Source organism: Ranitomeya imitator, chromosome 2 (assembly GCF_032444005.1).
Source record: "Ranitomeya imitator isolate aRanImi1 chromosome 2, aRanImi1.pri, whole genome shotgun sequence".
Classification (NCBI taxonomy): Eukaryota; Metazoa; Chordata; class Amphibia; order Anura; family Dendrobatidae; genus Ranitomeya; species Ranitomeya imitator.
In genome coordinates, this window is record NC_091283.1 from 30,065,431 (window position 1) to 30,078,079 (window position 12,649).

Genomic DNA, 12,649 nt, shown 5'->3' on the forward strand with positions numbered 1-12,649 from the left:
ACCACTCTGTGCAAGTGCTTCTACCTGCTGAGCAGAGCACTTCAGAGGATTTTTTGAGCAACTGCTGGGAGTTGTGGTCCTACATTCATATAAAAAAAAACCTTCCACTTAAAATATCTGCCGACTTTGGCCCTAGGTGTGCATGAGACATCTGGCGCAGCACATGGAAATAAGATCAGCTGAAGGCTGATTCTATTTGGTGAAATAAGCCGCCATCTACTGCCACTTTCGACACCGTCGGAGTAATTAAAAGCATCAGCGTCTCGCAGAGCGGCCGGAGGGCTGGTGAGCCGAGCAGACGCATACAATGGGCATTACCTGGCGTGCCAGTCTGTGATATCCGCCGGCACAGCTGTGCCCCCGCCGTGTGTGCGCCGGATAATATCCGTGTCACGCCGCTGCCCGGCCTCCCCATTAATATCTCGGTGTTAATTACATAATTGTGACAGGGTTGTGAGGGGGGGCAGTGTAATTATCTGTTATGAATCTGGTTCATCTGGGAGAGTAAACAAGGAGGCTCGTTAATCAGGTCTCATTAAGCGCTGGACAGCCCCCTGCACATAGGAAGACAACCTCTGCTATGTGGCCGGCGCCGTCTGCTCCGCGCTTCCGTCAGGGATCGTCCGCAGCGCTTCCGTCAGGGATCGTCCGCAGCGCTTCCGTCAGGGATCGTCCGCAGCGCTTCCGTCAGGGATCGTCCGCAGCACCGCCACAGCCGCCGTCCTCCGAGCGCCGCGCTATCGGCACTTTCTATTAAATATGGTTTGAGAAATGCCTGAATTTTCGAACCTCTGTATAAGGCTTTGTGCACACAGAGGTTTTTGCAGAAGGTGCGCGTTTTCTAGTGGAAACCGTCCAGGATCACGCTCCTTACTGGGGGAGGTTTTGGAAGAGTTTTTAATTTCTTCAAACGCTTTGGAAGAGTGTTTTTTGTTTTCTTCAACCGTCGTGTGCAGCCTTTTGATTGGACAGTGCCAAGTGTGGCGCCATACATGTAACGGCGCTGGCAGTGGCATAGCGGGGGTCCAGCATTTTGTGCCCCCCCAGCCCATAAACTGTTAACACTCCCAGAGTGTCATTGGCTGCTGCGCTCTGCATAGGCAACAACTTGGATGACAAAGCTCACTTCAATATCCTGAGCTCTGTGGTTTCTTCTGTCTTTTTCATCGCTGCTTACGCAGAGCGCAGCAGTAGAAATGAGTATGTCATCGGCTGCTGCGCTCTGCATAGGCAACGACAGGTGACAAAGATTGCTTAATTATCCTGAGCTCTGTGAGCAGTGAAGATGAGTTTGTCATTGGCTGCTGCACTCTGCATAAGCAATCACTTGGATGACAATGCTCCAGTGCTTCATTATCCTGAGCTCTGTGATTTCTTCTGTCATTTCCATTGCAGAGCGCAGTAGTGGAGACGAGTTTGTCATTGGCTGTTGTGCTCTGCATAGGCAGCAACTGAGATGACAATGCTCACTTAATTATACTGAGCTCTGAAATTGCTGCCTATGCAGAGTCCAATAGTCGATGAGAAACTCATCCCAGCTGTTACGCTCTGCATAAGCAGCTCCAGACGGGCACCAACGGTGGTGCTTGCAGGCGCCGATCACTGCACAGTACAGCCACTAGGTGCGAGCTGTTACATAGCCGGCTAAGTAAGGCTACGTTCACAATAGCGTTGTGCAGTGCTGCGTCAGGCGCAGCCGCGGCGATGCATGCGTCATGCGCCCCTATATTTAACATGGGGTGCGCATGGACATGCGTTGTCTTGCGTTTTGTGACGCATGTGTCATTTTGGCGCAATCGTCAGGGCGCAGAGGACGCTGCATGATGCATTTTTTTCTGCACCAAAAACCATGCAAAATTGAACGCATGCATCACAAAAAGCTGCGTTTTGCATGCGTTGTGCGTTGCGTCGCCGATGCAGCACCGCACAACACAAATGTGAACTTAGCCTAACCGACACGTTCGGCACCAGCTCCAACTACAACAGTTTAACCTGTTAAGTGCCGCTATCGAGCATGACAGTGGCATTTAGAAGGCTTCAATATGGCAAACGTTGGTTCTGAAGGCCATCACCATCCCCGTGACCCCATTGCGGGCTGCCGGTGGGTTAATATCTGAAGGCCCGTCTTCATAGGAGGTCGTCGGTTTTACCATACATCGCAATATTGCAGCGTCTTGTTTAGGCCGTCCTGTAAGAGGACTCTTTACAAATGTACGGCGATCGACAGGTGACCCATGCAATTCGCAGTAGGAGGGAGTGCGGCCTTCAGATGCTTTTCTCCTCCTCTACGTCCGGCCATAGACCTGAGACAAATGTTAGGCAATTTTGGCTGTTTTTCAATGTGATGTGGCCATAAAGCCTGGAGTGTAGGCCGCTGAGACCTACGACGCCGTGGTGCCACTCTCGGGTCTGACGGCGCACACCGGGGGCCCACACACGAGGGTCCACACACCGGGGGCCCACACACGAGGGTCCACACACCGGGGGCCCACACACGAGGGTCCACACACCGGGGGCCCACACACGAGGGTCCACACACCGGGGGCCCACACACGAGGGTCCACACACCGGGGGCCCACACACGAGGGTCCACACACCGGGGGCCCACACACGAGGGTCCACACACCGGGGGCCCACACACGAGGGTCCACACACCGGGGGCCCACACACGAGGGTCCACACACCGGGGGCCCACACACGAGGGTCCACACACCGGGGGCCCACACACGAGGGTCCACACACCGGGGGCCCACACACGAGGGTCCACACACGAGGGTCCACACACGAGGGTCCCAACGACTCCAGGAACTGGAACCATGAGGAATTTTGATGCCGTAATGTGTGGTTTCCGGACTATTGGACACGGAGAACCCCCGATATGTGCACATTGGGGGCTCACAATTACAGATGGTTTTGCCTAATTTATTTTTCTTGTCAGTACAAGTTGCGCCATTTTCTGTGGCATCGCTGTAGCTACACGACCCTCAATGAGTGTGTATAGTCATCAGATGTTCCCCCGACGAGTCCCCCACCTGTCACCAGTCATCTGCCCCTTTTTTTTTTTTTTCACTATTTCTCCCCATTTTTGTATTACCCCCACCATAACCACCACCGCCTCCTCTGGTTGCTATGGCAGCCATGTTTCCTCTGCCGTTGCTGTGGCGGGAGAAAAGGTCGTCGCTAGGTCGTCTCCATAGCGACGGTGGCTGGGAGCCTCTGCTTGTCTGAGAGTGTGGATTGGCTGAGAGGGGGGAAGGGCTGGAAAGACAGGAAACGCGGCAGCCATTGAGGCTGAGTGTTCAGGGTGAAGGCTCACACTTCTGAAATGAAAGATGAAAAGAAAGACGTTATACGCTTCAATTATTTCTCTTTACCGCCTGTGACCGTGCGCAGGGCGTATTTAGGCCTCGCCGTCCGCCACACATGATATTTTGCCTCAGTTTTTGCTTGCCCGCCGCCTCGTCACTGGGTAGCCTCAATGTTTACACTGTGAACGTGCCCCGAGAATTTGCGTAGTGTCCGCGGTTAGTTTTATTGCTTTCTTGGCATCCGCACTTCCTGGATTCCTGGGTTTTGTGCCAGCCACCTAATAAAGCCGCTTAACTAAATCATCGGATTAAGAATTTAATATTAATTTTAGATGAGTCCATCCAAAACGCACAACAACAAAAAAAAAACATCTATGAGCCTCCGCACATTGCGGAGTAAGACCTTTCCTTTTCCAAGTCTACGTAGGATTGTAGATGCGTAAAATCCCCGCTCACAAGGTCTACGTACGGCTGCGCCCGTGCCTGACACTATGGACGGTGACGTACGTGTTATGGGTGGTCATGTACCAACATGTCCGGTTTATGAAGCCTCTCGTTATTTCGGATACACCCACAGTATGAATCTGTGAGGGAGCGTATGTAGTAGTTGGCGGCATATTCCTGGCCATTGTTTTTTACCCTCATGTTCCTCGTGAAATTATCCAAGTAACATAGTAACATAGTTAGTAAGGCCGAAAAAAGACATTTGTCCATCCAGTTCAGCCTATATTCCGTCATAATAAATCCCCAGTCATAATAAATCCCCAGTCATAATAAATCCCCAAGTGTGACACCATCAGACTCCCTCACTGTCTCACCTCCATGGATGCAATCAACACCAACCTCGGCTCAACACACTTTGTATATCGTAGTTGTCTGTTGATATCAAATTTGACCCGTGGGGTTTTTTCTCCTCCTTCCAGGTCACTTTCTGCATCATAGTGGCCTAGTGATGTCCTAGTATTTTTTCTCCTCTTTCCAGGTCACTTTCTGCATTATAGTGGCCTAGTGATGTCCTAGTATTTCTTCTTCTCCTTCCAGGTCACTTTCTGCATCATATTAGCCTATTGATGTCCTACAGTGTTGTCTTCCCTCTTCCCGGGACCACTTCTTGTATCATATCAGCCTAGTGATGTCCTACAGTGTTTTTTTCCTTTATAGGTCCAGTTCTTATATCATAGCAGACTATTGATGTCTTACAATGTTTTTTTCCCTCTTCCCAGGTCCTCTTTTTGTACTGTAGTGGCCTAGTGTTGTCATATGGTGTTTTTTCCCTCTTTTCAGGTACACTTCTTTTATCATAGCAGGCTATCAATATCCTACTTGACTGGTGTTTTCCTCCGTCCCCTTGATGTCATACTGTGATTTTTTTTAGCCTCTTCCCAGGTCCACTTATTGTATCATAGCAGCCTATTGATGTCCAGATGCATCATAGTGGCCTAGTGATGTCCTTGTATTTTTTCTCCTCCTTCCAGGTCACTTTCTGCATCATAGTGGCCTAGTGATGTCCTTGTATTTTTTCTCCTCCTTCCAGGTCACTTTCTGCATCATAGTGGCCTAGTGATGTCCTTGTATTTTTTCTCCTCCTTCCAGGTCACTTTCTGCATCATAGTGGCCTAGTGATGTCCTTGTATTTTTTCTCCTCCTTCCAGGTCACTTTCTGCCTCATAGTGGCCTAGTGATGTCCTAGTATTTTTTCTCCTCCTTCCAGGTCACTTTCTGCATCATAGTGGCCTAGTGATGTCCTAGTATTTTTTCTCCACCTTCCAGGTCACTTTCTGCATCATAGTGGCCTAGTGATGTCCTAGTATTTTTTCTCCTCCTTCCAGGTCACTTTCTGCATCATAGTGGCCTAGTGATGTCCTAGTATTTTTTCTCCCCCTTCCAGGTCACTTTCTACATCATAGTGACCTAGTGATGTCCTTGTATTTTTTCTCTTCCTTCCAGGTCACTTTCTGCATCATAGTGGCCTAGTGATGTCCTAGTATTTTTTCTCCACCTTCCAGGTCACTTTCTGCATCATAGTGGCCTAGTGATGTCCTAGTATTTTTTCTCCTCCTTCCAGGTCACTTTCTGCATCATAGTGGCCTAGTGATGTCCTAGTATTTTTTCTCCCCCTTCCAGGTCACTTTCTACATCATAGTGACCTAGTGATGTCCTTGTATTTTTTCTCTTCCTTCCAGGTCACTTTCTGCATCATAGTGGCCTAGTGATGTCCTTGTATTTTTTCTCCCCCTTCCAGGTCACTTTCTACATCATAGTGACCTAGTGATGTCCTTGTATTTTTTCTCTTCCTTCCAGGTCACTTTCTGCATCATAGTGGCCTAGTGATGTCCTAGTATTTTTTCTCCTCCTCCCAGGTCACTTTCTGCATCATAGTGGCCTAGTGATGTCCTTGTATTTTTTCTCCTCCTTCCAGGTCACTTTCTGCATCATAGTGGCCTATTGATGTCCTACAGTATTGTCTTCCCTCTTCCCGGGACCACTTCTTGTATCATATCAGCCTAGTGATGTCCTACAGTGTTTTTTCTTCTTTCTAGGTCCAGTTCTTATATCATAGCAGACTATTGGTGTCTTACAATGTTTTTTTCCCTCTTCCCAGGTCCTCTTTTTGTACTGTAGTGGCCTAGTGTTGTCCTATGGTTTTTTTTCCCTCTTTTCATGTACACTTTTATCATAGCAGACTATCGATATCCTACTTGACTGGTGTTTTCCTCCGTCCCCTTGATGTCATACTGTGATTTTATTTTAGCCTCTTCCCAGGTCCACTTATTGTATCATAGCAGCCTATTGATGTCCTACAGTGTTTTTTTTTCTTCTGTCTTGCCAGGTCATAGTGGTCTATTGAGGTCCTAATTCACTAATGTTTTTTTTTCACTCCTTTCCCAGGTCTCAGTATACGAAATAATCAGGAAGAAGAACCTGTTGACCCTCAGTTGATGCGCTTGGACAATATGTTGCTAGCAGAAGGTGTAGCAGGACCAGAGAAGGGTGGAGGGTCAGCGGCAGCAGCCGCAGCTGCTGCAGCGTCCGGTGGAGTTTCTCCAGATAACTCTATAGAACACTCGGATTACAGGAACAAACTTTCCCAAATCAGGCAAATTTACCATGCGGAATTGGAGAAGTATGAGCAGGTGAGGTGAATAAAGAGTTAGTCATACCAGTAATGTGATAGTGTTGAAGAAAAATTTTTGGGAAACATTTTTTTTTCCTTGTTCCTCAGGCATGTAATGAGTTCACCACACACGTCATGAACCTTTTAAGGGAACAGAGTCGAACCAGACCCATCTCCCCCAAAGAGATTGAGAGGATGGTTGGGATTATCCATCGAAAGTTTAGTTCAATCCAAATGCAGCTTAAGCAGTCCACGTGTGAAGCAGTCATGATCCTTCGCTCTCGGTTCTTGGATGCAAGGTGTGTTGAGTGAAGAGTTGGATTTGGGCTTTGTAAAGGACAGTAGAATGGATCATTCTTATGGGTTTATGAGAAGTATGTAGTACATACAATTATTACTTTTTTTTCCTTTTTAGACGAAAGAGGAGGAACTTCAGTAAGCAGGCAACGGAAGTCCTCAACGAGTACTTCTACTCGCACCTCAGTAACCCTTATCCTAGTGAAGAAGCAAAAGAGGAACTTGCCAAGAAGTGTGGTATCACTGTATCACAGGTAAAGGATCACTGTATTATGGTCGAATATAGGGCAACTTATATTCACTGGTTGTTCTCGGGACACATTCTAAGAATTTGATAATTTTTCAATTTGGTGCTTTCATACTGTCTTTCGAAAAGTAGGTTGGCAGGTCTAGAATACGGATAAATGCTGTATCGTTTCTATTTTACAGGTGTCCAATTGGTTTGGGAATAAAAGAATTAGGTACAAGAAAAACATTGGAAAATTTCAAGAGGAGGCCAACATCTACGCAGTGAAGACAGCAGTTACTGTGACACAGGGAGGCCACAGTGGAGCCAATTCTCCAACAACACCAACATCTGCCGGTAGGTTGCCCCCAATGTTCCTTCACAATTTATTTATTTTTTATATTCTGTCACGTTCATCCAATTTTTCTTTCTTCTTTTTAACTTGTTCTGCAAATTCTTTCAAATTTTTTTTCACTTGGATAACTGAACTTCAAATTCCCACCCAATTCTGTACTCATCCCCAATGGTCTGACCTTGGCCCCGTACACAACACACATTCTCGACACCAAAACTTTATTGAACTTCCATCCCTTCACCTCCGGTTGATCTTCCACTCTGTCTTCTTCCATATAACCCAAATTTCGACCTATTACTTCAATTTTCGTTCCAATGGTCTACTATCTACTCCCACCTTTTGTTATTTCTTGTAACCTTGGTCTTCATTCGTTTTGATCTTGGACTACATTTTCTTGATTCAACCATGGTTTATTGTACACTGGATTTCCACCTCTTTCCTTCCATCATCTTTTGTCTTTTTTAATCCACCACTGTGCTCCTTCAATCTTCTATATTTTCTCCTCTATCTCGTTCTTCTCTCAGGTTCTGGTGGCTCATTCAACTTGTCTGGATCTAATGACATGTTCATGGCGATGCAGGGCTTAAACGGGGATTCTTACCCCACCTCACAGGTCAGTTTTAGGTCCCCATAACTGCTTTTTTGTGTTTTCCTTATTCTATACATATTCTCCATCTTGTACATCTCTTTTCCTGTTTGTTATCCAGGTATACTTTCCCATCACACTTTATTTTTTACTCTTCTACACTTTTTTTTCCATTTATTTTTCTTCTTTTCTTAACCTTCAAATTGTCCTTAACCCGTAATGTATATTTTCCTCCAAGGTGGAATCCTTACGTCACACGATGGGCCCTGGTTACAGTGACAGTTTATCGGCAAATCAAATGTACAGCCCTCGGGAAATTCGGGTAAGATTAGAAATTGAGCTTAAAGCTTGCATACACAATGATGGTTTGGCTGATTGTTGTGGCCAGCCGTCTCTCCCATTCACAGGGGTTTTTGGCCGAGTACTTGTGTTTTCCAGGAGAAAGCCATGGTCAGACATGTCTGTTGGTGGCTTATCTCTGGGAGACTGTGTGATCGGCAATCCAAAATTGGTCATGCCGGATAAATGTTTCCCCTGCTAATAAATTGACCGGGCTCCCAAACACTTTAGAGTGATGGCCAAACCCTGGTATGGTCTCTGTTAGCCTAATGTGTATTGTGGCTTGGCTTAAGAGTATGACGTTTTTTTAAAGTGTAATGTATATGTTTAATTTATGTTTTTTTCATTGTTTTCAGGCCAATGGAGGGTGGCAAGAGGCCGTCACCCCTTCCTCTGTCACTTCCCCAACAGAAGGACCAGGCAGTGTACACTCCGACACTTCTAACTGAGCACTCTCCTCCTCTCTAAGCTTCTCCCCTATCGCCCCTCCAAAAACTATGGTCTGTCCACAAACTGAACTCTGTAACTTTGAGTCTAAACAGGACATAGAGTGTGGGACCTCTCTTTTGTTCCCTTCTTACGTAGACCGAAATCTTCGCTCACCACTTTGTTGAAAAAAGGCATCAGTTCCTGAAGCGTGATCCAGTAAAAAAGAACTTTGCTGAACAACACCATGAGGACCTATTCTTGGAAATGGAGTGCAGAAGCAAAAACATATCCGTCATGGTAGGGTACCATGGTCTTAAGAACACATCGAAAACATGGTGGCTCGTCCCTTCTACCATTTGAACAGGAATGAGGATCGTTAGGAGAAGTAAAGATTGTCAAATGAATGGAAGTCGATGACTTCCTGCTTCCAAAAGGAAGTGGACAACTAAATATTATCCTGCGTAAAAGGTATCCACCAACCTAAACTGTGCGGTGGAACAATATGAATGTATTACATAAGCATATCATCATGGGCTGGAAAAAAATATGTAAAAAAAAAATATCAAAATTGGTTGGTGGTAGCATCATCCAGTCCGAGTAAAGAGGAGGTTGAAAACGGGATTTGATATTAGAGGGTCATTAAAAAAAAAAGAAAGCATGGATTAATGAGGAAAGTTACACATTGTGGCAAACCTAAGAGACAAAAGGATTAAAAAGTGAGGGAAGGAGATAGTGCGGAGAAGCTACACGAGGAGGAGGAACAACATAAATACAGGCATCACAAAAAATCCAGAAAATAAAAGAGCTACAAAGCTGGAGGGAAAGCAAAAAAAAAAAAACAACTTCAATTCTCCTCACTCCTTCCCTCCAGAATCTACCCGGAATCCTTTGAGGCTCAGCCAATCAAAGAACAGCGTTATTACCTCATAGCGGCTCACATAACCAATAGAGAAGACTTTTTTTCTTTTTTTTTTCTGAGTTTTCTTTTTGTTCACGCGTTCGCAAGTTTGACTACCTCCAAAGGGAAAAAAAATAAAGTTATATATATCTCTCACTTCTACATGGGGGTGGCAGTGAGGTGTGTGAGAATTTTGTCTCCCTCTAATCCCCTTCACACCCGCTTATTTTTTTTCTTCTATTTTTTCGGGGTGCTGGGTTATGAATATGGATGGTTTTAGAAAACTTCGTGGGGATTTTTTTTTTTGAGGGGGGGGTGTCTTATTTTTCATTGCTTTTGGAGAAAAAGTTACAGAACTGGAGAGGGGGGACGTGTGTTGGTGTACATACATATAAAATGACATTCATGGGTGTGCATGAGGGTGTGGATGAATGCTCGGGAGTGGCGGTATACTTGTAGAGACACAACTGTATCTTACACTCCGAATATACATACGGGGTCGGGGTGACTTTTGGTACTTGACACAATTGTACAATAAAGAGATACTAAAAAGCGGAACGGCATTAATGGAAACTACTGAGTGGGACCGACCCGGGAAGTGATGGAGCCTTTGACCACCACTGGTCATAACTTTCCCGATTTGGTCACTTACTTTGTTAATTCAGTCATCAGCATAGTATTCTTCTCAGGGCGTAATCCCAGTATTTCTTGACTAGCCATAGATGTAGAGAAGGGTTTTCTCCCAATAACATGGGCACTTTAAATCTATGGAGGGAGGCGAGCGTCAACCAGACATCTCTAAAGCTGATATTTTGAGAGAGGAAAGCAAGGGTTGGGCATGTTAAGATACCATATAGACATCAGATGTGTCCAGGTTCCTTCAAAATAATTGTTTTCCACCAATAGGTCACTTTGGGCCACTCCACTACAATGATTACTCTTTGCATGTAGCTTTACCTCCTACAGGTGAGGACACCCCAACATTAATTATGTGCCCGAAACAGATAATTGAACCACATTTTCCACCATTCTATAGGATGACCGCTCGATATTAATGGTGCAGTGTAAGTTTTACATCTGCTGGTCTACATAGAGGATGTTCCAGACCTTTACTTCTTCTTACTCAAGGTCCCTGATGTGGCCATGTTGATCTCTAGGGGTCAATAACTACTTTTGTAGACACTGTGGTATACATTCTACACCTATATTGACTTGATTCCAAGTTCTCATCCATTCTTAGTCCGTGTTCCTTATTTTTTAACTGATCATTGAGGTCAGAAGCCAAGTATTTGAGAGAAAACAAAAAGTCTAAGCTCAACTTGACCTCCAACACCAGTTGAGAAGGATAACATGTTCATCCTCGTCAGGAGGACTTTGTCCATCAGTGGTTTCTCAAAGATCATATTATGGGTTCTTCCAGAGTACCTAAAGGACTCTGTAACCATCATTATTTGGTGAAATAATCTCGGAGTCCAGAAATCACCATACACAATAGATAGATGTGAGCTGAACTCACTGATTTAGGCAGGACCTGCCAATTATCTAATGTGATGGTGTCCTCATTCTCCTGAAGTCACATATCGGTGAGGGGTGGAGGGGGTTCAGGCTTATTTGATTTCAACATGCCTTATCGTTTTGTCTTTAAGTGAGATAAGCTAATGCTAGAAGAATCCAGCAGTGGATTTCTCCTTTCTTTCCATTCATGGTGGGTCGGGTGGAGTGGCTGTCTTCCGAGCTTGAAAAAATGTGATCCCATTTAGATTTTGCCAATTGTATTGGCGCTCTTCATATTTGTATATTGGACTCGTATCATCCACTGTTTGGATGTATTAGGTAAGGACAAGGTATGAGGTAGACCTTCCAAAAATGTTAATTCTGCTCATGCAATTAAGTAAGTGTACCCGGCCCAATCCAGGCAATCATTTTGTTGGCCATACCACATCGATTCACTAGTAACCAGAGATGATGGGACTCAAATATTTAGGACCACCGAGGTCTTTGCCGATGGTGCAATAATATTTGTCTGCCTTCTTGACAGTATAGGTGCCCGGGCCCATTTCGGGAGTACCGTGTATGAGTGAGTCTTTGTACATACTTGGTATATATGCGAGTGTGTGTGTGTTTTGTAGGTTGAGCATGTACGTACACACAACCCCCTCTCCCCCTGTACTCTCCGGCCCCCGATTCTGGGCTGTAGAACACTACGTTTTGGGGGAGACCTTGTGTTGAGTGTATTATCATTATTTCTGCTCCTCCCTCTATTTTTTTTTGTGTTGGGGGTCTCTTCTTGGTTTCTTTCGATTGTTAATTATGTTCTTTTGGGGGGGTTTAGAATCAGATTTATTTTTTTTCTTTCACATTTATTAAAAGGAATCACTAAGAAACCGCGTCCTGGTCTCCTGTTATTGCTGCTCCTGTCCCTCCCCCGTCCTTTCTGCATTGGAAGGGGGTCTCGTTATTTTATTTTAACTTTGTCATCCTGATCGCTGAAGCCCTTTCTTATTATTTCTTCTCCTCTTGTCTTTATTTCTGTTTTGCACCCCCCCTCCTTCGTTTCTCTGCTTCAATTTTCTCCTTCGCTGTCAGTCCCCCTGTTTATTCCTCTCCCGTACCCCCACACCCTCCTTCCTGTATCTTCTAATGATTTTAGAAATTGCCTCCCTGGTTTCCATGGTGACTGTCACTGTCTTTAGATTCCCTTTGTATAAAAGCACCCCTCCCCTCCTATTAACCCCTTCATGGCTGTAGACTCCAGCGCTTCGCTCAAACTGCCTATGTCTTTAATGTGCACTATGAAAAATAAGGAGTCTTATTTTTTATTTATTTTTTTTTTTTTATGCAAAACCCCCAAAAACTGTTTCTATAGTCAGGGGGTCAAAGATCAAACCTTGTCATCCCGCGGTCTTGGCTCGTGCGGTATAATAAGCCGCCGTCGGTGACTGGCCTTATTCTGGTCACACACTGCCTGGACTGCTGAGATTTCTGACTCGGTCCCGGTGGGACTTGCCCCGTGGCCTCCAGTAAAATTTGATTAAAATCAATGAGGTCCATATTAGACATATCGGCAAACGCCGCTTTAATATTGACCCCCAGAAA

General features: G+C 45.3%; 1 protein-coding gene across 3 annotated transcripts in view; it reads left to right on the top strand.

The window, feature by feature from the left end:
* PBX2 (PBX homeobox 2) overlaps positions 1 to 11,937 on the top strand; it is a 32,978-nt gene extending 21,041 nt beyond the window's left edge. The window contains exons 3-9 of one of the 3 annotated variants that reach the window (XM_069746359.1): positions 6,198 to 6,442; positions 6,532 to 6,722; positions 6,839 to 6,974; positions 7,150 to 7,303; positions 7,826 to 7,914; positions 8,126 to 8,209; positions 8,583 to 11,937. In XM_069746359.1, the coding sequence (XP_069602460.1) occupies positions 6,198 to 6,442; positions 6,532 to 6,722; positions 6,839 to 6,974; positions 7,150 to 7,303; positions 7,826 to 7,914; positions 8,126 to 8,209; positions 8,583 to 8,675 (992 nt within the window). In that variant the 3' untranslated portion in view covers positions 8,676 to 11,937. The remainder of the gene's footprint in view (positions 1 to 6,197; positions 6,443 to 6,531; positions 6,723 to 6,838; positions 6,975 to 7,149; positions 7,304 to 7,825; positions 7,915 to 8,125; positions 8,210 to 8,582) is intronic. The other 2 variants (XM_069746361.1, XM_069746360.1) reach the window with 2 other exon arrangements.
* The last annotated feature ends 712 nt before the right edge of the window (positions 11,938 to 12,649 follow it).